This window comes from Penicillium cinerascens, assembly GCF_028974065.1.
Source record: "Penicillium cinerascens strain IBT 15544 chromosome Unknown contig_5_segment0_segment0, whole genome shotgun sequence".
NCBI lineage: Eukaryota > Fungi > Ascomycota > Eurotiomycetes > Eurotiales > Aspergillaceae > Penicillium > Penicillium cinerascens.
The window spans coordinates 2,093,626-2,116,008 of NW_026695294.1; the positions used below are offsets into that span (position 1 = coordinate 2,093,626).

General features: G+C 51.0%; 12 protein-coding genes across 12 annotated transcripts; 9 read left to right on the forward strand and 3 right to left on the reverse strand.

Moving 5' to 3' along the window:
• Positions 1 to 8: 8 nt before the first annotated feature.
• Positions 9 to 1,035, forward strand: N7498_005243 (ribosomal RNA processing 1 family protein; the record flags this gene model as incomplete). Its single annotated transcript, XM_058452305.1, has 2 exons — positions 9 to 90; positions 146 to 1,035. The coding sequence occupies exons 1-2, from the start codon at positions 42 to 44 to the stop codon at positions 1,033 to 1,035; spliced, it is 939 nt and encodes a 312-aa protein (XP_058308843.1). The 5' UTR covers positions 9 to 41.
• Positions 1,036 to 1,667: 632 nt separating this feature from the next.
• On the reverse strand, positions 1,668 to 3,304 carry N7498_005244 (uncharacterized protein; the record flags this gene model as incomplete). Its single annotated transcript, XM_058452306.1, has 3 exons — positions 1,668 to 2,995; positions 3,084 to 3,137; positions 3,193 to 3,304. The coding sequence occupies 3 exons, from the start codon at positions 3,302 to 3,304 to the stop codon at positions 1,668 to 1,670; spliced, it is 1,494 nt and encodes a 497-aa protein (XP_058308844.1).
• A 345-nt stretch (positions 3,305 to 3,649) lies between these two features.
• On the reverse strand, positions 3,650 to 6,800 carry N7498_005245 (coatomer subunit beta; the record flags this gene model as incomplete). The annotated part of the gene is made up of 5 exons (XM_058452307.1): positions 3,650 to 3,851; positions 3,910 to 5,521; positions 5,573 to 5,962; positions 6,016 to 6,436; positions 6,496 to 6,800. The coding sequence occupies 5 exons, from the start codon at positions 6,798 to 6,800 to the stop codon at positions 3,709 to 3,711; spliced, it is 2,871 nt and encodes a 956-aa protein (XP_058308845.1). The 3' UTR covers positions 3,650 to 3,708.
• Positions 6,801 to 7,132: 332 nt separating this feature from the next.
• On the forward strand, positions 7,133 to 7,923 carry N7498_005246 (mago nashi family protein; the record flags this gene model as incomplete). The annotated part of the gene is made up of 7 exons (XM_058452308.1): positions 7,133 to 7,167; positions 7,223 to 7,260; positions 7,314 to 7,409; positions 7,465 to 7,528; positions 7,584 to 7,671; positions 7,729 to 7,854; positions 7,909 to 7,923. The coding sequence occupies 7 exons, from the start codon at positions 7,133 to 7,135 to the stop codon at positions 7,921 to 7,923; spliced, it is 462 nt and encodes a 153-aa protein (XP_058308846.1).
• A 460-nt stretch (positions 7,924 to 8,383) lies between these two features.
• Positions 8,384 to 9,497, forward strand: N7498_005247 (GID4/VID24 family protein; the record flags this gene model as incomplete). Its single annotated transcript, XM_058452309.1, has 4 exons — positions 8,384 to 8,752; positions 8,810 to 8,960; positions 9,022 to 9,379; positions 9,431 to 9,497. 4 exons carry the CDS (start codon positions 8,384 to 8,386, stop codon positions 9,495 to 9,497), a joined length of 945 nt encoding a protein of 314 aa, XP_058308847.1.
• Positions 9,498 to 10,338: 841 nt separating this feature from the next.
• On the forward strand, positions 10,339 to 10,726 carry N7498_005248 (uncharacterized protein; the record flags this gene model as incomplete). The annotated part of the gene is made up of 2 exons (XM_058452310.1): positions 10,339 to 10,537; positions 10,614 to 10,726. The coding sequence occupies 2 exons, from the start codon at positions 10,339 to 10,341 to the stop codon at positions 10,724 to 10,726; spliced, it is 312 nt and encodes a 103-aa protein (XP_058308848.1).
• A 275-nt stretch (positions 10,727 to 11,001) lies between these two features.
• On the forward strand, positions 11,002 to 11,679 carry N7498_005249 (uncharacterized protein; the record flags this gene model as incomplete). Its single annotated transcript, XM_058452311.1, has 2 exons — positions 11,002 to 11,115; positions 11,206 to 11,679. The coding sequence occupies 2 exons, from the start codon at positions 11,002 to 11,004 to the stop codon at positions 11,677 to 11,679; spliced, it is 588 nt and encodes a 195-aa protein (XP_058308849.1).
• Positions 11,680 to 12,093: 414 nt separating this feature from the next.
• Positions 12,094 to 12,675, forward strand: N7498_005250 (uncharacterized protein; the record flags this gene model as incomplete). Its single annotated transcript, XM_058452312.1, has 1 exon — positions 12,094 to 12,675. One exon carries the CDS (start codon positions 12,094 to 12,096, stop codon positions 12,673 to 12,675), a length of 582 nt encoding a protein of 193 aa, XP_058308850.1.
• An 832-nt stretch (positions 12,676 to 13,507) lies between these two features.
• On the forward strand, positions 13,508 to 15,499 carry N7498_005251 (uncharacterized protein; the record flags this gene model as incomplete). Its single annotated transcript, XM_058452313.1, has 6 exons — positions 13,508 to 13,689; positions 13,752 to 13,828; positions 13,917 to 14,589; positions 14,660 to 14,858; positions 14,923 to 15,145; positions 15,219 to 15,499. The coding sequence occupies 6 exons, from the start codon at positions 13,508 to 13,510 to the stop codon at positions 15,497 to 15,499; spliced, it is 1,635 nt and encodes a 544-aa protein (XP_058308851.1).
• A 1,510-nt stretch (positions 15,500 to 17,009) lies between these two features.
• Positions 17,010 to 17,637, forward strand: N7498_005252 (uncharacterized protein; the record flags this gene model as incomplete). The annotated part of the gene is made up of 2 exons (XM_058452314.1): positions 17,010 to 17,387; positions 17,449 to 17,637. 2 exons carry the CDS (start codon positions 17,010 to 17,012, stop codon positions 17,635 to 17,637), a joined length of 567 nt encoding a protein of 188 aa, XP_058308852.1.
• Positions 17,638 to 18,340: 703 nt separating this feature from the next.
• Positions 18,341 to 19,171, forward strand: N7498_005253 (HpcH/HpaI aldolase family protein; the record flags this gene model as incomplete). The annotated part of the gene is made up of 1 exon (XM_058452315.1): positions 18,341 to 19,171. One exon carries the CDS (start codon positions 18,341 to 18,343, stop codon positions 19,169 to 19,171), a length of 831 nt encoding a protein of 276 aa, XP_058308853.1.
• A 66-nt stretch (positions 19,172 to 19,237) lies between these two features.
• N7498_005254 (fungal specific transcription factor domain-containing protein) lies at positions 19,238 to 21,124 on the reverse strand (the record flags this gene model as incomplete). Its single annotated transcript, XM_058452316.1, has 3 exons — positions 19,238 to 20,441; positions 20,770 to 20,970; positions 21,039 to 21,124. The coding sequence occupies 3 exons, from the start codon at positions 21,122 to 21,124 to the stop codon at positions 19,238 to 19,240; spliced, it is 1,491 nt and encodes a 496-aa protein (XP_058308854.1).
• Positions 21,125 to 22,383: the final 1,259 nt, after the last annotated feature.

Here is a 22,383-nt window from a genome sequence, read left to right on the forward strand (position 1 = left end):
CGCCGAAGCTCAGACAAACCAACATTCAATTGCACAACGCGATGGCGGACTTTCAGAAGACTCCCTTTGTGAGGGACCTCGCCTCGAGCGGTACGTACAACCAATGCGACAAGATCCAGGGCCTCAAAACTAAACTACTTTCCAGACCGCAAAGTCCGCGACAAGGCCGTCGAGTCGCTCACACTGTTCCTGCGCTCGCGCAACGACTTGACCCTCGTCGAACTCCTCAAGCTCTGGAAGGGCCTTTTCTTCTGTTTTTACCACTCCGACCGACCGCTGACACAACAAGCGCTCGCCCGCACACTCTCCTACTCCCTCGTCCCGTCTCTCCCGCAAGCCACCGTCCACCGCTTCCTGCGCGCATTCTGGATCACTATCGGCCGGGACTATCACTCTCTGGACCGCCTGCGTCTGGACAAGTATCTGCTCCTGATCCGTTGCTATGTCGGTGTTGCATTTGAAATCTTCGTGAAGGGGAACAAGACGCAAAAGAGTGAAGACGGCAAGAAGCGCAAGCGCGAGGACGCTAAAGGCGGCCGTGGCAAGAAGCAGAAGAAGCAGAAGGAGGTCGAGGCACCTGCTGAGGAGGAGACTGGTGATTCTGATGGCAAGTGGGCCAATCTGGAGGCTTACATCTCTATTATTGAAGAGGGCCCGCTCTGCCCTATGAACTTTGATCCTGATCAGCCTTCGAAGCCTGAGGTTGATGAGGGGAACCCAAATTTCGTTCCCATGCCTCACGGTCCTGATGGGCTGCGCTATCACCTTGTTGATATCTGGGTTGACGAGTTGGAGAAGGTCCTGGAGTTTGACGAGGATGAGGAATCGAACCGGAAGATCTTGGGCGACGTGCCCATGGAGCTTATCCTGCGGCCATTGGAGAAGCTGCGCACAGAGAGCCCCTACAAGCCCGTCAGGACGAGAGCTGCGGAGGCGCTGGATGATGACCGGCTGGTTGAGTGGGGTATTCGGGAACGCAAGAACGAGGAAGAAGAGGTGGACAGCGACGGCGAGTGGGGTGGTTTCGATGAATGAGTGGCCAAAAGGCAAAATGAATTCACGTTTCCCTCAAACAGGTGGAAAGCTCTTGGTGAGGATGTCACCAGCCGTCACCTCTTCCTTAGCCCGACCTGCGTGGGCTAGTGCTTACTGCTAAAGGGCCTGCCCATATTGGGGCGCTTTTGCGTTTTATTTGCCCTTGGTGAAATGCGCATATTGGGAGAGGTTTAAATACAGGAGCCGCCATTAACTTGACCTTCGTCTCTGCTGATACTGGCTTGCTCGGCTCAGACCTGTTCGCACCTTTAATTTTTTTTTTCTTCCCTCTGTACAGCATTTATAGCGAGCATGATTAAAGTCAATAAAAAGCTCCTCAAGAACTCCGAGATCTACGAAAGCCAAACCAAACCGCAAGGCATAAATTATATTGTCTATTTTCATAGTCAAGCACTGTACAACTAGAGGAATAACGCCCTCCAAACGAAAACCAGAGACGAGTTGTAGCTCGCATATAAACATAATCAACCACCGAATGAAAACGTAACACCACCAGGTCTCTTGCATAAGGGTATCATGGGTGGATAGCAAAAGACCTCAGGACACATCTAAGTATATAACATTGACTCAGAACCATGCGCCTCTTATGTTGACGCGGCATCGTGCAAGGATCACTTCGGCCCATCAGCCTCATATCGAATTCCTGATTTGGAGAGCGTTGTGCCGAGTCCGCGGTGGATTTCGGCTTGCAAGGCCTCGAATGGCACCTGTTCGCCGTCGATGCTGATATAACCCTCATTCTCGTGGGGCACCAGGCGGAACGCGGTGGCTTTGCGGATCTTCACGTCGGGCATGTCGAAGAAGCCTCCGGTGCTGATCTCGTTCATCATCTTGAGTGAGGTGGCTCGGCTGACGGTCCCGTCAATGGTGACGATGTCCATGAGTCCATCATTTGGGAGCGACGCGGGGAAGAAGTTGGTATCTTTGGACATAATGGCCATGTTGCCCGCGTAGAAATTGCCCATGTTTTCACCTGGGACAGATTCCCAGTCCCCAGGTAGCTCGCTTTGGACTGTGCCATATTGGAGCTCCGGCAGCGCTGGCGACTGCTCCGCAGCCTCGAGACGTTTTTGATCAACCTTGGGATCCAGTTCTCGAGCTGCAAAGGTAGCGTAGTGCTCCTTGATGGCCCGCTTGTCGTCGATCTCAACCTTGATGTTCAGAGTACACGGCCAGATGGTACGTTTCAGCAGTCGAACGAGGAATCCATACGTGAACCGTTGTGCGCCCATCCACCGGATATGGTCCGTACCCAGGTCCGATTCGGCCACAATACCAAAGGACTGCGAGAGGAAAGAAAGAGTGCGAGTGTCTCCCTGGGTAATTGAGACCAGATCCAGAGGGGACCTTTGGCCTTTGACGATTCCCAGCGCCGCGATCGAGACGCTTCCTGTTCCCAGGCAATTCCAAGTCATCCCATTTCCAGAACCACAAGGAAGCAATGTAACCGCCACTTTTGCCAGTGCCTCTCTGCCATTGGATCGTTTGCCAAGGCCATTGAAGACTTCGTAGGGCAGACCGTCGCCGGAGCAGCACACAATGGCATCGTACGCGTCGATATCCAGCTGCTCTGCAATTTCAATGGCGTGGCCCCGATAGTCGGTATTCTGTACATCCACTTGGCATCGCGCAGCGGCAAAAATGGGTGCCGCGTATGTTTGGTAGAGGCTATCCGCTGTTCCTTTGCCGCCGAAGGGATTGACGAGAACCTTAAGGCGCCTCTTGCGCTGAACGGTGCCATAGGACTGGTCCAACAGCTGGTTCACCCAAGCCTCAATTGCAGGCTTCTCTTTTTCGCTGATGGGATAGTCGAGGACGGACACGGTGACATCATTTTGCGCGGAGTGCTCGGCGAAGGTGATGACCAGGTTCGAGGGATTCACTTCGGCGTCAAGGACATTATACAAAGAAATAGCTTGCGTCGTATTCGTCTTGTTTTCTGTAGAGCAGGGAATCGATTAGAGATGCGACAGCGCGATTAAGGTTGGCAGATCGCCGGAGGGGCAAAGGAAAAGGTCCCAGCTTACTTGACTTGCATAACCCGCAGCAGCCGCGGTTCTTTTTGCGAGAGATGCGCTCGTCTGCAGCGCGAGTTAGCAAAGGCAGGTCGCGCGCGAATACAGCAGAGTTCCTTACCAACAATCAGCAGTGAGTCGCTGCTAAGGGTCAGGGTGACCGATTTATCAACGACTATGGTCGAGTCATGCGGTGCTTCCGACCGTTCCGCCGCTGCACCGGACGAAGACATTTCGAAAAGATATCGGTTAATTCAGCGCATGGTAGGAATAACAGGGAAGAGAGAGGACAGCGATAAGAATAGAGGAAGGCTGGAGAGATCGAAGATCAACACCCGCGGGTTCCGGTTCCTGCGGCCGCAGGTGGCCCCTGCACACCTCGGATTCACACCTCGGATCTACGCGGTGCAACGGCGCATGCTACATGGACTGCTTCAATTATACAACGTAGTTATATGGTACTCTAACTACTTAGGTACTCAAGTACGTAAATAAACAGCCAGGAACCATTATCTATTCCACTACTCCCCGGTCTCACACAGTAAAAGGTGACAAATTTATCTGGAACGACCAGGTTTAAAAGAAACAGAAACAAAGAAGACATCATATAGACTGCGCTGGGAAAATCAAATCAGACTCATGCCGCCGCCGCCTTCAGGCCCTTCAAAGAACCCAGGCTCAAAGCCAGGCCCTGAGAGCGGCTGCGGATGCGCACAAAGCCGGTGATGGGCCCGTCGTCACCCTCCTTTTCAATGCTCAGGTTGGCCAAGGCATCCTCGCCTAGTTATACAGTTAGTAGTCCGGTCAAAAAAAAAGGGCTAGTCAGGAAAACACATACCGAATACACTCCGGGCGTAGAGGTTGGCGCTCAGGAAGCGGCAGTCACCCTTAAGCGAAGCCTCGGGGGTCAGGCAGGCCATGTTCGTGCTCTCCATCAGCTGCTTGAGGAATTCACGCAGATTCTTGGCCTTGGAGTTGATGTTGACCTTGTTCTCCCACTCGAACTCGGTCCACATGGTGCGGAACTGGGTCTCGGTGCAGTGGGCGGGCTGGATGTAATCCATGATGTCGGCATGGATGTCGTTGAGGATGACGACGTGAGTCTCCGTCGAGCTTGCGCCGTCGTAGATGATGTTACCGAAGATGACACCGGTGTCAGTAGAGGACACCTTGACGGTAGCCTGGACGTTCAGGAAGTCGCGCGGGCCAAGGTTGTGAGTGGATGGCCGCTCAACAACCTTGAGATCTCCAAGAGTGGCGAACTCCACGGAGAGGTTCTGAAGCGTCTCATCAGTTTGATTGACCAGAAGCACATCCAGCACAATATCGAATTGGTGGACTGTGACATAGGCCTCAGCGTAGACAGAGTCAGAGAAACCAGTCAGCTGCACCACCCGACTCAACTTGGAAGAGCTGGTCTCCACGGTAGAGTCGCCACCGGTAGCCTTGACCAGATCCATTTCAATCTCCTCAGCTCCCTCCACGGTGTTCTTCTTGGTGAATTGACGGATGGGAATGGCGTCGTCGATCTGCACGGCAGTCTTGGCCTTCTCCACCGCTTCCTGTGCGGCCCTCTTTTTGTCTTCAACCTGAACCATAGCGCGGAAAGCCTTGCGGGTGTCCTCGAGGAAGATGGTTTCAAGATCCTTCTTCTCCGAGAACTCGGCCAGAGAGCGAACACAGGTCATAACACGGTCAACGGAATCCTCATCGATAGGAGCCTTGACGAAGTGCGACTGGCCAACGCGCATGATGGAAATCATGATGAGCATGGCCTCAGCGCGAAGGGCGTTGGTGCGGGCGGCATCCTGGGAAACCTCGGAGTGACGCATCACCAGCTTTGTCAGAGTAGAGGAGAGAACGGTTGCCAGGTAGTAGTCACCGTCCAAAATAAGCTGACGCAGCGGCGGCTTCTGCGCAGCCTTGACTGCCTCAAGACGAGCGGCGGCAGCAGATTGGCTGGTGAGAGCGCTCTCTGTGGCATAGGTACCATCGGCTAACACCTTGCGGGACCCAGAGGGAGCAGACTTGGCGTGACCATTGGCATTCTCCTGAAGGAGGAGCGCGTTTTCTTCGGGGGTTTCGTCAAGAAGCCGTTGCTCGGATGCCAAGATGGGGATCTCGCCGAGACTAGTACGGATCTTCTTCCAGGCCTCCCGAATGTCCTTCTCCTCCAATGAGTACTCTCCAACGACCCAGAGAACGCCACGGTAGACCTTACCGGCCCGGACCTCGCTGAGAGTGGACACCAAGCGGTCGACGATCGATGCGCGCAGGTCGGGGAACTTCTCCACAACTTCCTTGACAAATGAAATCACATCCACGGCAGAGTTGTTGTTGAAGTCGGCAATGAAATCCATCAGAAGGTCGACAACGCTGGCGGCGATCTCGGAGAACTTGATGGCGCAAGTGTGTATTGACTGGACCAAGAGTTGGCGGTATTCGTTGTTCTGTGTACATTGTTAGATCATGACAATTCCAACTCGAGACATAAAACCTACCTGCTCATATTGCTCATCCACGGTCTTAGCAAGCTCCTTCTTGAGTAGCATAACAATCTCCTCAACGTTCTTGCTGGAGACCATTTCGAGAGCAATGCCAAGAGCCTTTCTCCGGACATCAATGTCGGGGCTGGTGAGAACACGCAGAATTTCCATGGTCAGGTCATCCAGAACACCCTCATTGCGAATTCTCAGCTGATCGACACGGTCCAACACAATAAGCTTGACGTTGTTGTCCGCCTCGCGGATCGCAAGCTCGATCAACTTTCCCGCGGCGGCCTTCACGGCGACAGGGTTGCTGGTAAGGGCAGTAAGGGAGGTGGCAGCTTCGTAGACGACGGTGCTGGTAGGGGAATCAAGCAGTTCAAGCATGAGCTTGAGGTACCGCGACTGTAATCGGTTAGCAACTTGGTCCACTCCGATCCTCGTCGCTTTGAACCCACTTTGTTCTGAGTGTTCTGCACAGCATCCTTGCGCAGGAACTCCAACTCCGCCAGTTGGAGGAGCTCGTCGGTGTTGGGGATCGTATCGAAGGTGGTGCGGAGGTACTCGAGCGCCTTCTGGTGGCTGATGGACATGAGGGCGGCGAAGGCATTGCGCTTGCACGTGCTGTCGGTCTCCGATTCGAGGAAGGTGTGAAGAAGCTCGGGAGCATCGGGGATGAGAGACTCAGAGTGCTGGAAGATAGAAGCGACAGCCCACACGGCATTCTTGCGGACGTAGACATGGCGATGTTCCAGACACGAACGGGCCGAGGAAAGGAGGGGCTCGATGAGTTCGGGCTCGCGCAGCTTGGACAGGAACCGAAGAGTATTACCGCGGATATATTCGTTAGGGTGCTGAAGGTCGTTACGAATACCGTTGCTGTCGGACGGAACGTATTAATTCGCTGGGATCATGTTCCTGGCTGAAGGGGTCCTTACCAGACCAAGATCATCTCCTGCTTCAACTTGCCATTCGAATCGTGCTTCGGGCAAATCTCATAGTAGAAGTACAACAACTTCTTCAATGACTTGCTCTTGGAGGGCATGACAAAGCGAATGATGTGCATCAGCAGTTGGGACAAGGGGTCGCCGTTGAGCATAATCGTAATAACTGTCCGCATCGTCTCCATCTTGGTCTCATCATTGCCCTTCTCCAGCTGCAGTTTCAGCTCCTGCACAGACGGCTGGTCCGCCGTATTGTCCATATGGACCAGACTGTATGCATTTTCGAGGAAGGACGCCATTGTGGTGGATTGAGGCGAACGGCCGGGACGAAGGGGAGCTGCAAGTTGTCAGTTCGGGGGATGTTTTGAACACAATGCACCCCACACGTACCAAAAGCAATCTCCCAAGAAGAGGAGTTTAGACCAATGTCAGGAACGCGCAATTAGAAAGATCCAACACCCCTCACCAGCCTAAAAATCATGGGCGTGTTGGTTTTGATAATGCGCGATTGGGGGGATGGGAAGCATCAACGGTGTCCCTTCGCCCCGTCTGTGTGGATGACTAAGCCGGCCACTTTTCAGCCCGCCTTTCTCTCTCGTCGTCACCTTTTGATCCTCGATTCACGCCAACCATGTCGAATAACGAGACTTTCTACTTGAGATACTAGTAAGGATTATGCGCTATTGAGCCCGGGTATCCTCAGCTGCTGACAGCTCCGCAGCTCAGGTCACTCTGGGCGGTTCGGGCATGAGTTCTTAGGTACAGTCTACATCCACCTGGCATTGAGTTCCATCACGCTGACTTCCGTTCAGAATTCGACTTCCGTACCATCGCCGATGGCAGCAGTGCCGCTGTGCGCTACGCGAACAACTCCAACTACCGCAATGACTCGCTGATCCGCAAAGAAAGTGAGTGCGGGGACCCGCTCGAGGATCAACGCAGATGGTCTAACGGGGAATATAGTGTGTGTGAGCTCCGCGATGATCCAGGAGATCAAGCGCATCATCAAGGACAGCGAGATCATGAAGTACGATGCCCCATGCCGAAGTATTTGACCGTCACGACGTGCTAACTCCGCGCAGGGAGGACGACTCCAAGTGGCCACAGAAGAACAAGGATGGACGCCAGGAGCTGGAGATCCGTCTTGGCAGTGAGCACATCTCTTTCGAGGTACGATAAGAGATTGAGCCTAAAGCGAGTACAATCGGGTGGCTGACGGACGTACAGACCGCGAAAATCGGCTCGTTGGTGGACGTGACTGAATCGGCAGATCCCGAGGGACTCCGAGTGTTTTACTACCTCGTGCAGGACTTGAAGGCCCTCATTTTCTCGCTGATTTCCCTCCACTTCAAGGTACGGACCGTCCATCGCTATTACTCTTCATCACTAACATTTACGCCCCGGCAGATCAAGCCTATTTAAACCACGGCTGACGAGAAAATACGTGGAACTATTGGATTTTCTTATGATACCGGGCGTTCATTGAGGATTGTTCATTGAGGATTCCTTTGCGGATGCGGGATCGCCACTCCAGCATGGAACCTCCGCAGATAACACAAAAGTGGCTTTCATAAATGACACTACTTGAAACCTTTCCAATGTTGTAACGAGCAAAGAATCCAAATCAAGTAGAGAAACGGGGTCAATCGGCAAAGTACAGACGTACACACGCTCGAACGTACCTGACGTATATATTTCTGCCTCAGGCTACCTCGGCGCCTCCCCCGCGCTCGCATGACCCCATTCCAGATGGTCCGCCCCCCGGGTACAGGTCTTCTCTCCCTAACTTCTGACTTCCTCCCCTCTTCACCTCTTTGGTGATCTTGCTTCTTTTATCGCGTCCTACCCCGACTCGATGTCTACTCTCCTTCCTTGATTCGCAATGCCGACTCCCAGTGACAACCATCCGACTTCGATCGCTGAAGTGATCTCCTCCCGCACATGTCCACCCGATGCTGATCGAGTTCCGGCCTGGAGAGACTCGCCGGACTCCTCCGGCTCAGTTATCGATGGCGTCGACGATGTCCTCTCGCCAGCCAGTGCCATCGCGCCATCCGTGCTGAGTCGTTCCGACGACGGCAGCACACTCTTGGCGTCCGATCCGCTGAAGGTGGAAAGTAAGATGCCCGGCGCGGATGAAGAATCTACGCCTGGGAGGTCAAGCTCTCCAGAGGAGACATGCGATCGGAGTCAATCGACTGTCACGCCCCCTAACTCATCGCTGCTGCGATATGAATTTTCTAACGTTCGGGTACGTGACGCCCAATGTCCCCGGGTAATTCCCCATGCAATTGACTAACGGCCGCAGCTCCTGCCAAACCACTCTTCGTCTTTTCTTCGCTCGGGCAGCAGATTCGTCGGAACACAACAGTCGGACCGCCAGGTATACAATGTCGACGTGGAGATTAAGCAGGTGGACATTGCCGAGTCCTACCTCTGCGGTTATCTTCGCATTCAAGGTTCGTCCCTGACGCGCACGAGGGTCGTTTGTTATGTGCTAACTTTTACCCTACCTGAAAGGCCTGACAGAAGACCACCCTACCTTGACTACGTTTTTCGAAGGCGAAATCATCGGAACAAAGCATACATTCCAAACTCGCAACGAAGCATGGGGCGCCAATGAGAAAACCGATATACATCATTGGTCTCGGTTTCCTGCGTGGAAGCCGCTGGCCAAACAAGCCAAGCGGACCGATTTTACATACCGCAATTTTGCCCAGCGTGAGCACGTGTTCATGAGATGGAAGGAATACTTCCTCGTCCCTGATCATCGGGTTCGGACAATCTCTGGCGCTAGCTTTGAGGGATTTTACTACATATGCTTCAACCAAGTGGAGGGATCTATCAGCGGTGTCTACTTCCATGCGAAGAGCGAACGGTTCGTCTCCTCCCTCGCATAAGTGATTATCCTTTACTTACGGTATTACAGATTCCAACAGCTTGAACTCAAGCATGTCGATGATCGTGGATGTGCACCAGCAGTCGAATTTCGCTAGGCTAAAATAAGCTAAAATGCGACTGCCGGCGCCTGAACCGTCTTTTCGTTATAGCCACCAGGTTGATCCTTCACCTCCCTCCCCCCTTCTTTGACCTACCACGACAAACAGCATTTTTTGGTACTGTCACCGCCCACACCGACCCCTAGAAGCTTGGCTTTGCATTTGCAGGTTAATACCTTACCTGGCTTTCTTTGGTCTCTCATGTACTCCACCCACTCCGACTCCTTTCATGCCTCGCCCCCACAAGATCCAATTTAGGCGGGCCTCGATTCCTCCCACACCACTCCACTATACCCCATTGATCAACGCTCGCGCGAGCTCGACAGCTCTTCTCAAATTGTACCTCATGCCTCACGAACCGACACTCTACGAAATGGCGTTTCTCTCTTTGTTTCTGGCGAATGGGTTGATCTGTTTCGAGGACATTCTCTTTGCTTTATTATCTTTATTACCATTAACCGCCATCTCATTCTTGACTTATTGTTTGATAGTATGTTGGGCAGTTCCGGGTTATGCATGAATCAGCTCGGGAAATTCAATTCCACTGGGCCGATCTTTTCTGGACTCATACGATTTTCGAACGGCAAATCCCTGTAGACGCTGAAATTTTTACGTAGGGCCGCGCTTGCCGCGGCCCCGTGGATATTGTTCGTTCTCCACTCAGATCCACCGAGTTGCAGTAGTCTGTGCGGGGCGACGCTTGGACTCTGCACGCTTACGTGAACGATATACACCGACTAGCTAGATGCTCGGTAAATGAAAGCCGGTCAGTCACCTAGGCTTTTGCCCTGGTTATAATTGGATTATGATGAGACCAATCAGATTTCGGAGAATAACGATGCCGTCAACCTCCACGTCTGCTCGACCTGTCCGGCGATTGCACCTTAATACTCTTCTCATTTACTACATCCCAGTCTGGCAGCAAGTCGTTCGCAATGCCAGCGCTGCCTCGTCCGGCATCGCGATGCTTCCATTCATTCTGGGCGTCGTCATCATGGCCGCTTTGGCCGGCATCCTCGTTCCGAGAGTCGGATACTGTACGGCATTTCCCAGGTTGAATCAGTCCTGTACATTGAGCCACATGCAGACTCATCCTTTATTTTTGATTCTTAGATGCTCCATTCATGTTACTCGCCTCCACGATTATGCCCATTGGAGAAGGTCTCATGACAACCTGGACGGTGAATTCCGATTTCTCCCACTGGGTCGACTTTGACCGAATTTAAACTTCAGTCGCTAAGATGAATGTTACCGTTGAAACAGAGCTGATGCAAAGCCAAAAGCATGCCAGCATCATGACGCCTGACAAGATATTTGATGTACTTCAAACATCCGTTGGGGACGCTCTTTTCTTTCCATCGGGGATGACAGTGTCTGTTATTTGACGAGAGAAGCCACCTCTACTGGAACGGGTTGGACAAAAATCAACCTAGCCTCATCGACACCAGGGGCCAATTCTGCTGTAGCCAAAAGCTTTGGACTTTCCCACAATCCACAGAGCATGGCGCTTGATATGGCTGGTATCATCAAGATTGACAGTGTCGATTCTCTTTACATATGTCTTGGCCATTCGACTTATGAGAATGGATGGGAAGACGGCATTACTTGGACGCTAGTACCCTTCGACGCGACCTCTAACACTGGAACGATTACAGCACCAGATCCGTTGACAATCGCGGATGTATTCATCATGAGCATCCCGTAGAACGGAATGGCTGTCGAGAACATCTTCGTTGACATTCGTCGCGACCCCAATCATAATGTCGGCCTTCTTGACCGTTACTACATTCAGCCTGGTGGCTCACCCCATTGGGTGGCCCGGCCCATACAAATTGACTTGATCGAGGGGTCCATCATGTGCTGTCTTGGACACCGTTCCTTGGACTGTGGTGTCCCAGGTATCTACACCCTCGGAATGATTGGCTCCGAGATAGAGCTGGTTTATATTCCTCAAATGAATCCATTCAGACATGATGCACCTCCGACTCCAACAATACTTAATGTCCCCACAGGAGCATCTTGTATTTCCTCTGCTCTGATCACCCTTCAAAATAACCCGGACGTTGGAAGCACGAAGCTCTTCATTGCAGGCACGGACGGATTTTATCTCTTTACACCTGAAGACCAGAAGGAGAATGTTGACTCCCTTCGTCTAGCGTCAAAAGCGGAGACGATTTAGGCGCGGTGTAAAATTCAGCACGAGGATGGGTCAACAGAACCGCTGATCCCGGATACTGTGTCACCAGCCGACAAGGCTACTGCTGCACAATGCATTATCCAGTTTCTTAAAGCCAGAGACACTCTGTCTCCGGATGGCTCAACCGTGACACTACCTTCCAACCCGTCACAACCCGTTCCAGTATAGAGGTAAACATGTGGTTCAGATGGGTTCAAATATTACGACGTAGACGAGGCTGCTCAGCTGCTGTATTCCGTTGCTGCGCCAGAGTTACCGCAGAAATCGGCAGCTCGCTGGAAGCAACCGCGGGAGATATTTTTAACTGGTTGAAAGAGGCATGGGGCGAGGTGGTGCAGTTCGTTGTCTCGATTGCCGATGGCATATATCACTTTCCTGGCTCAGATCGGTGATTAGATGTACCACGCCGCGATAGACTGCTACAACGCTATTGCTGGTGCAATTGAGTTCGTCAGGAACAAAATTGAAGTGGCTTTCGCAAAGCTTGTTCCGTGGCTGGGATTCATATTCAATTGGAGTGACATCAAGCGCACGCATCTTGTGATGAAAAATATCATGAAACACAACGAGCTCTATCACAACCTGGTCTCGCCATTCATAGAAACCATAATCCACATCGTCTGGGTCTTCCCTCCATTCTTCGCCATTGCGGCTAATAACGATCGGCACGATAGCGATTGGTTCTCGCTGGGCGCGAACCTGACCTTTGATCTCGGGGGAATTTTGACTATATTCACTGCTCCTGCTATCGTGGGACCGGGGCCAGAGTGTGACGCAGTTTTTGTTGTCGCGGAGGTGCTTTCCATTACATATGGTGTCCTCTGTGTTTGTTCGGCGGGAACCCATCCAGCTCTCCTGGTGACAAGAAACAACGTTCCAAATCATAATGAATGCACAGTTTCGGTCGCGGGTAATCCAAATACTCACTCGACCGCCAAAGACCACCCCCCGAAGCCGCTACAGTTTCGTACGCCATAAATACGACATTCACAGGAGCCCCGAAAAACGGCAAGACGCGTAAACTCTGAATCCAGGTTCTGAGTTACCGAACCGTAATAGGACCATGTTGTGGTCTAGTCAAAGCTGAGGCCTAGGATATGTATCTTCCCTATAATTGGGCTAAAGGAAAGTTCTCCCGACTGAGGAGTACGATGGGGAGGACTGCAGCGGGCAGAGGCCGATGACCCAAGATTCTCTTCGGAGGTGGGTCCGCTCTGGGTCCGAAAAATCGACCGGTTCGAACGGGAGCTCATTGGCCTCTCTCCATGAAGATCACGACGCCGTTAGTCTCAATTTCCGGGGTAGGATATGAAATTCTGGGGTAAGTAAGAACGGTGGCTAGATGGCCAGCAACAACATTTTCTCGTCTCGGTAATATTCTTGTCCCCAATACTTCCCGCCCCCGACTCCCCTTGTCCCCAAGAAAGCGGAAAGAAACCAGTATAAGCCGTGCTTGTTAATCAATTCGTGGCTAGGGGGCCCAGGTGTCAAGGACAGGCAAACAGCAGGTCGTCTTGGGGTCGATCCCCATTCATACTTCATAAATCATACAAAGTACTGCTAACCCGATTGTGGGGTGTGTGGGGTATCTGTTGCGGGGATCGGAAGGTTTCCGTCTGGTAGGAGGCAGCCCGAGACTTGGATAGTGTGAATATTGGATCCTCGCCATGATCCTAGTCGTTATAAACAGCTCTCAGGCTCCCGTAGCTACTGGACTGCATACCAGGACTGTCGATTCTGGCGAGTTGCGAAGAAGTGTATACGTAATCTTTGTCGATTTAATTGACCGCCTCGGGAAATAGCTTCCACCATGGCCGACATCATATCGAACGAGCTCGAGAGAGGCGACAGCGTCTCCACGTCGGCGGATATCGAGATGAAGGCGCGAGTCGAGCAGCATGAGCAAGCTGGGCAAGTCAAACTCGCACCGTTGTTTGAAGACGAGGAGCTCAATGTCAACTTTCTCGATGACAATGTCGAGGCGCTCAGAGGGTGAGAGCAGACCTAATCCCATGGCGCAAGACCCTACGAGCTGATAGTATCTGGTGGTATAGGCAGAACCTCGACTTCACCGAGGAAGAGCACAAGAAGCTTCTCCGGCGACAGGACATGATCCTCCCTCCTCTCATGGGTGTGTGCTTTTCTCATATACGTCTCGTCTCCCTCAGGTTTACGCCAGTCCAACGCTGAATTGACTAACCTCTTCTTCTTTGTGACAGCCATGGGTATCGGCATGCTTCTCGTGGACAAGAAGGCGATCGGAAGCGCCGCCACACTCACGCTTCAGGAAAACCTGCACCTCCATGGCTCCCAGTACTCCTTGGCAGTCTCAATCTATTTCATCGGCCTTCTCGTTGGCCAGTATCCAGCCAATCTCCTGATTCAGCGCTACCCAACGAACAAGGTTGCCGGCATCGCCGCGATGCTCTGGTCTTTCGTTGTGCTCGGCACCATGGGTGTGCAAAATGGGCCTCAGCTTTTGGCTACCCAGTTCCTGCTGGGTCTCTTCGAATCACCGCTTCTCCCGTCCTATACCGCGGTCACGTCTCGCTTCTACCGACCCGAGGAGCAGCCAATGCGATTCGCATTTTGGAACCTGGGCAATACGCTCTTTCCAATCCCCTTCTTTCTGACCTACTACGGCCTTGGCAACACCCACACTTCGATAGATGCCTGGCGCTGGATTTTCCTCCTTCTGGGTCTATGTAGCATGGTCTCGGCAGTGCTCAATTATCTTTACCTCCCGGACAAGCCGTCAACATGCCGCTGGCTTACGCCCAGGCAGCGAGCACTTGCCGTGATACGCATGGCAAAGAGCCAGACCGGAATAAAGAGCCATGTTTTTCGCTCGTATCAAATCAAGGAGGCTCTTCTCGATCCCAAGTGCTGGATGTGAGTGGGCCCAATCCATATCTCTTGTCTTTCCCGCACAGAGGACGACCTGTTGACAGCCCCCATCTAGGCTCGGCTTGCTCTTTGCGTTCCAACAGACCCCGCTGGTCCTGGGCACCAATTTTTCCGGCCTCACCATCAAGGGCTTTGGATATACCGGTCTTCAGGCTTTGCTCCTTCAGATTCCCCAGTGGGCGCTCGGCTCCATTGGATGCTTAGCCGTCGGTTGGCTTTGTACCTACGTCAAATTCTTTCAGGACAAGAAATCCGTGAGCTGCTATATCTGATCAACCCACGGCGAGAAATTCAACCCGTTGACATTTTTGTGCACAGTTATGCATCGCCGCAATTGGCTGCGTCATGATCGTCTCCTGTGTCATGCTGCACTGGAATAATCAAGCGTCCAGCGGCGTCCGATCCAAAGCCATCGGTATGGTGTTCATCACCATGATTGACCTTAACCTTGCTGCGTACTCGATAATTCTTGCACTCTTGGGTCAAAACATTGCCGGGACGACTAAGAAGCAGGTCACAATGGTCATTACCTTTATTTTCTGTGCGTATTCCCTCTTCGCTTGATTTACTTCGCCTTCGTTGCTGTAAACTCGATGCTGACACTCTACGCGCAGACTGCCTCGCCAACATTTGTATCCCCCAATCTTTCCTTTCTAGCCAAGCACCCCACTACCAAACGGGACTTATTACTGTGCTCTCCACGCAGGTAGTCTATATCATTATCTGTGTTGCGTGGTACGTTATGCTTAAAGTGGAGAACCGCAGACGGGACAAAACACAGGGCCGACAGGGCCTCTCGGACCCTGTTAGCGACGAGGAAATCAGGGCGAGGATATCAGCAGGTCTGCAAGATGAAACGGACAAGAGAAATCCATACTTTCGGTACAAAGCCTAGTGGAGCAATCGAGATCGCTGAGGTTGCGTCGAACCTCAGCGGTGGCATGCCTCACCTTGGTCAACGACAAGCTGCCGCGCCGAGTTGTTCTCGCATTTTCTTTGTATCTCATTTACAAGTTCTGATCTAAAGATGGGAGGGAAGAAAGAACGGGGAAGGTGGGGGATCAAATTTATGTACTGGCCATTAGCTTACGGAATATGACTCATAAGCTCTATTGCTACCTTTTTGTGCGAAGACGGCTTTGAAGAGGTGGCTAATGATGTTTTCATTGGCGGATGATCGGCTGAGTAGCTGAATTGATTGACGCTTTTGTACAGCTTGAGCATTCAGTATTTCAATGTTTTGACTTTTGAATACGCCTACTCTAGAGAGGTATCTGGGGAATGATTGTAGATGACTGCTGGTTCTAGGACAGTTTCTAATTTTCTTCTTTGGGACATCTAAAGGTTGATACGATCATCAATGACATGGTGACTCGGTTATCTGCTCTCGTTTCTCGTTTGGCGGGTCCCGTTACTATATCTTCCATAGATGTATCGATTGGCCAGCCATTTCCAATCCTGTGATTGTTATTGAGAAGGATCAACTCACTTCATTCCGATAAATCAGAAAATCTCGTAATAAATGAGCACCCCTGGAGAAAGCCACCAAGTAAAGTTGTTTACGCTCATGTAAGATTTTTATGTAGCGAATAGGAAATACCAAGAAGATATTAAAGAGGACGGCTACTGGAGAACCCAACGCTGCGTGAGCAAAAACATGTCCGAAGAATTTCCAAGCGATCTCATGTATTGGAACAGTTGAGGAGAATCGTAATGGAGTTACGGTATCGGCGACCTTCATGACACCCCGAGGGATGCTAGAACTGATCAAGTGGATTAGCGCATTACGTGGGCTCCCTTTGCTGCAACAGCTTTCTCTTTACAATTCGGAAGTTTCCCGGTTGGCCTTCTCGCAGACAATATTGTTTTTGTTTCAGCGAAAGACAAGTCATGGGACCCCTGATCTCGACGCCGGCATTTAGTTCTTCAAAGTAGCCTAGTCTGTCAAGATATCTCTTTCATATCGACGGCCTTGGACAGAATTGGAACTTGGTAACCCTTCATCCGAAATTTGGTTGGAAGTGCGCCGTCTTTATTGCTCAGTGGAGTAATCGGTTCAATTTACCCAGCACCAACCAACAGTGCAAGCCACCAGCAGTGCCTAGAGTAATGGGCATTCAGATCGTGGGTCATTGGAAAATGCTTGTTGAACCCCGCAACCTCTGTTCGGTTAGTGACAATGTCCTCGGTGGTCTATCATTGGCCTTCGGGAAATTACCGAAGAGCATATTGTGGGGAAAGGCAGGCAAATTACGGGGGTTGGGGGCGCTTCCCATGGGGTAGCAATGTAGCACCAATGGAAAATAGTAGGCTATCCTCTGAAATACACAAATAGAAAAGCATTGAAATTTAAGAGGTTGATTATTCGTGAACGTTTCTCATACCTGTTTCACACGTGCTTCAATATGAGCAATTCTGCTTCTTCTTCTCCCAAGGCGCTGGTAACTGATCAGAAGGATGCCTTGGCCGAGACCGTCTCGACGGAGGGATCAGACATGATGCTGGTCTACCAGTCCTACGACTCTGACTTTCGTGACCGAATTGAACGGAAACTACGCCGCAAAATTGACACCCGGATTTTGGCCCTCGTCGTGTTGATCTATATTTTCAACTTCATGGACCGCAACTCCATCAGCCAGGCTCACCTTTATGGTCTTACCAAAGACACGTACCTCAAGGGCGCGGAGTATCAGACTGCAATTTCGACTTTCTCTGCTGGTTATATCCTCATGCAAACACCGGCGACCATCTTGTTGGCCAAGCTCCGCCCGTCCATCTTCCTAGTAAGTCAATGCTCTTTGTGCCCGGGTGGTATCTGATTGGCAATGTGCTAATATCGAGAAGCCGTCATGTATTATGGTGTGGGCAATCGTTAGTGGCTGTACGGCTGCGGTCACCAACCCGACAGGCTTGCTGGTGGTGCGGCTTTTTCTGGGTTTTGTCGAAGCACCCTTCTTTCCTGGCTCCATCTACTTCCTCAGTTGCTGGTATACGAAGCGCGAAATCGGCATAAGAATGGCTATTACTGTGTAGGGATAGGGTGGTGTTATGGCGGCCCTTTTGGCTAGCGGTATAAACAGACTCATCTCTTTTCGATAATTTGCTGTTTCCATCAGCCACAAGCGGCTTCGCAGGCTTTGAAAATATGAGATTTCATGAATTTGAAGAGTATCGGCATATGTGTGGTAGGAGTAGCTAGATCCGGGCGAACCCAGCCCGTCATAGGTTGGGCACGATTCTTAAACCTTTCCCACCTAAATGCCGCGGTATTGGTAGAGGTTTACGACAGATAACATATATCTATACATCAGAGGTATCTTCGCTGAGACATGGTTCTAGGTCTAGGCTGAGCTTTAAAACGTGTGAGAACCGTAGATAGGACGCAATGGATCTGACTAACCTCGATAGGACACGGCCAAGAGACGCAAACTTGTTTACTCGCGTGGTGAGATACGAGCTGCTGCGAACTATTTCTTCCTGATATGGAGACAGAGGGAGTTAAATGTGGCACGTTTTTGAAATACCAATACGAAACTAGACTAGGCTGTTGAGAAGTTGGCAAAGTTAGCATATGCCACGGCGGTTACTTCGGACGCCTCCCGAGTTAATCGGGAAGTTTCCGGCAGGACTCACAATTCGTCACCTGCAAGCCCGCATTCAGTCGTACGACTATATAACTTCACAGTTCCGGTACCATCAGCCTCTCATATAGCAGATTTACCAATCATTCTTCAACATGGGCTCGGTCAACGAACATACAGTCACCATCCCGAACCCTTTCCGGACTCGAATTCTCAATGGCGAAATCACTCCACTCATGTCTATCAAATACGTGGTAGGCAATGAAATTGCCATGATGGCCAAAATGGCTGGTTTCCATGCGCTGTTCATTGATATGGAACACTCATCGCTGGACATGCGCACTGTAGCCCAACTTATTCTGGCCTGCAACTATGCGGGAATTTCTCCCGTCGTCCGCTCCCCCTCCAAGTCTCACTGGCATATCAGTCGCATTCTCGACGCGGGTGCTGCCGCTGTTGCCATTCCCCACATTGAAACAGTGCAAGAAGTCCGCGATCTCGTTCATCATGCAAAGTATGCGCCGCTCGGCGCTCGCGGATGCATGAATAACCAGCCTGTTTTCAACTTTCAGCATGTTCCAACTCTCGAGCAGAATGAAGCTATGAACATCCAGACCATGCTCATCCCCATGATTGAGACTCCATGTGCCGTGGATCTTGCGGAAGAAATCTTCGCTATCGACGGTGTCGACGGGGTCTTGATCGGATCCAACGACTTGTGCACAGACCTGGGTATTCCGGGAAAGTACGATGACCCGCGATACCTCAGCTCGGTCACAAAAGTCATCAACGCAGCCAATAAATTCGGAAAGCCCATAGGTATTGGAGGTATTGGTGGACGACTTGATCTTCTGGAGAAGTGGTTCTCCATGGGCGCGACTTGGTCGCTCAGCTGCGCAGATGGAGCTATCCTTCAAAATGGGATGAAGAAGGTTGTACAGAATTACAATGACATTAGCTCAAGACTGGAAAGGCCTAAGCAATAGCCGGGTGATTGTACCTGTAAATTTACAAACTTTCAGCCAGGGTCAACCAACCAATCCAAACCTTTCCTAAAAAATATTTTGCAAATCAAAATGGTCTTCCAAATACAGATTCGCTGGCGGGTCCCCATACGCGTATTCATTCAAGCCAGCTTCCATGTTCCACAACGCATCATCCCCAAAGATACCCCAAGAGAGGACGGATCCCTCGGGGATATATTCCTCGTTGTAAGAAGGATCCGCTGTGCCGTGCACTGTTGGGAGTTCTGCCAACTGGGGGTCAGGCACCCGCAAATTTCCTGGGGTTTGCTCTGCGGGGTTGAAGGTAAATCCAATACCGCCGGTGATCGGAGTTCGAGCGCTCGATATATCATTCTCATTCCGTTGTTCATAAGCAGCAGCAACGTTAGAGACACAATATTGGTATATATCGGATGCTGAAGCAAGAACGCTGTCCCCCGGGTGTGGATCCGTCTGCAAATGGTAACTGTACTTTCGAATGACATAGCCACGCAGTGCCTCATATACAGCGATATAATGCTTTATATCTGACAAGTCTACACTCATCTGCTTCAAGATATACTCGCAGGTTGTCACGGCCTCAGTGCCAGCTCTCATGGATGCGGGTTCTGAATCCCCAACCACCGACAGGCAGTACATTATCGAGAGCCCGGCTGTGAAAAGCAATTGGAAATAGCTCCTCGTGAAGGCCACCTTTTTAGGCTCAACGAGCTTCCAGAAAGCCATGATCGCCCTAGTGGCGCATTGTAAGCATAGGTATAAAAGGTCTCGCGGTGGAGTACCACTCCTCTTAGGGACCAAATCAATGGCCTTCCTCACAAGCTGTAGCTGCTCTCTGAAGTAGAGAAGATCGTACCAGTCTTGCATCTCGTACAAGCTCCGTGGGTTGTTGAATGTAGGAGTAGAGCAGCGCCATACGTGCAGTTCACTCAGCAGCTGCTCCAGCTCAGAGTAAATAGTCCCTCTGGCTGTTGTTTCATGCCGAATGCTTGTTGAATTTGATTTGTCGCCAAATTTAGAATGTATGGAGGAGGTAATTTGACGAAGCCTGAGGCAAGTGACGAAGACTGACATCTCAGTATTTACGCCACCGGGTGATGAATGAAGTGACGAGGCGGCACAGAAAGAATCCAAATCCTTGAACGACCCCGATAGATCCGCGTTCTCTATATCTTCATCGTTGGCATCCGCTGGAAAGCCAATCCGAACGTATTTGTCTGCAATGGCGCAGGGGCGGTCCAAAGTGATGGAGCTATAGCGGTCGATCATGTAACACTCCCAAAAAACCCTCCGTTGAAGCTGCTCCTGCAGAAGGCTACACTTGGAGACCGGAGAGGGAGGTTTATGGAGACCTTGCTCGATACATAAGCGCATGCATAAACGAAGAATTTCCCAGATGGACGTTCCTATTCAATCATCATGCATTAGTGTGAGGCCTTAACTCCGCCCCTAAGATTTTGATACCTATGTGATGATAGATTGCAAATCGGCCCACAAGGAGTAGATCTTGAATTGATTCGAGCCCCCTCGAAAGTATAGTGCTATCAAGGTACTTCATCGCCGAGAGATAATATCCATACGGATGATGTTCGATGACTCCGTTGCGATACGGAAGGATAGATCCCACTGCCAAAATCATGAATGCACGAAATAAATCATGATCTGTGACATGCTGGTCCTTGGTCTCGTTCTCCGGAAATCGTGATGAAAATACGGTGCGGTATAATTTTCGCACCTCTCGTCGGAGAAGGAACGGATTCTGAACGTGAGACCCATTCAGGCTGATATATTTAGCCGGGCCACACGTCTATGGGCTGATTACCGCCCGTTAGAATCGAGAATCACTCACTAATTGTCAAAAACTTTCAGAGCCTCTTCGGCTGGGGGAAGAAGATGCGGTGTGATCCCGGCTTCGGCAGGCCCGGGGTTTCTCATCAGGTTTTGAAGCAAAGTCGGATCGTGCTCTCGCCATCCTGAGTCTGCGACCAGATGGCGCATAAAGCTACAGCATTATCGTGAGCAACCGTTTTTCATCGAAGACGACCTCGGCTAACCTGAAACCCCTTCCCTCCACAAATCTTGGTATATGGCTACCCTCTTGGGCCCTATCATCACTATTGTTGGATACTCGGGATCTGGGACGAGACCGGATCGGGCTTTGGCTTTGGGTATTCGAAGCCAGGGTTGTTTTAGATTTGTCTGTATCAGCACCCTCAAGTTGTCTTCCAAGTGCTCTGACCTCCTGTTCAAGATCTCCAATATATCTACCAAGCAATCAGCACTGAGGAGGAGCGCAAATTTGAAAGATTGACAGAGTGAGTTACTGTCTACTAAATATTTCGTCGTCATCTAGCCCCAGCGTCATACATTCCTCGTCGTGTTTCAAGCATAAGCTGCATTTCGGGCGGGTGTTATCGCACTTTCTCTGGGTTAGAATGACACTTGACTCGCTAACGATGTACCCACTTACCTTTGCTTTTCGTGTGTGGCAAAATCGGCACGCTGGAAGGCGTGGGAGTTGATTCAGGTCCTTTGACGCCTCGCTGGATTGAAATGACAAAGCCTCGCGGGCTGGCGTAGTGCGCTCCGCCTCAAAGTGAGAATTTGGTGTCGCCATCTGCATCATGTCGAAAACGCAATCTGCCATTTTAAGGTATCATGCTTTGAAGCTCGAACTTCGCCGGTAGATCTAGCATGAGGAATTGAAAACGTGTGTGAGCGTCAGAGACACACGGAAGAAGATAATGAGAATGGGAGAAGAGAAGGTGAAGAGCCGGATAGTTGATGCTCTGTGTGAAAAAAGAAGAGAGAGAGGGAGATAGCTATCTGACTACCTAGACGTGCTGGATCAGGTGACAACCCCCATTGTCATCAGAAATCCAAAAAGCGGGGATGCTACCCATATATGTGCTACGGCGGCCGAGAGCGTGCCATCGACCGAAAACTAATTCGGTACCAGAAAGCTAGTGATTAGTCAAAGTACTGCCCTGAAAATGACACTAAAGATATTATCGCGACTATATAATGCCTTGTCACCTAGATAGTTGGTCGCGTTTTGGTTCTAGGTCTCTAGCGACCCCATGGTTCTATTTATAGGGGGTTTTGTTCTGCAGATCGACAGTCCTCATCTATCATAAGGTAATTAAGCCCGTAGAAGCTACTCCGAACACGAAAATGGCCAAATATCTGTACAA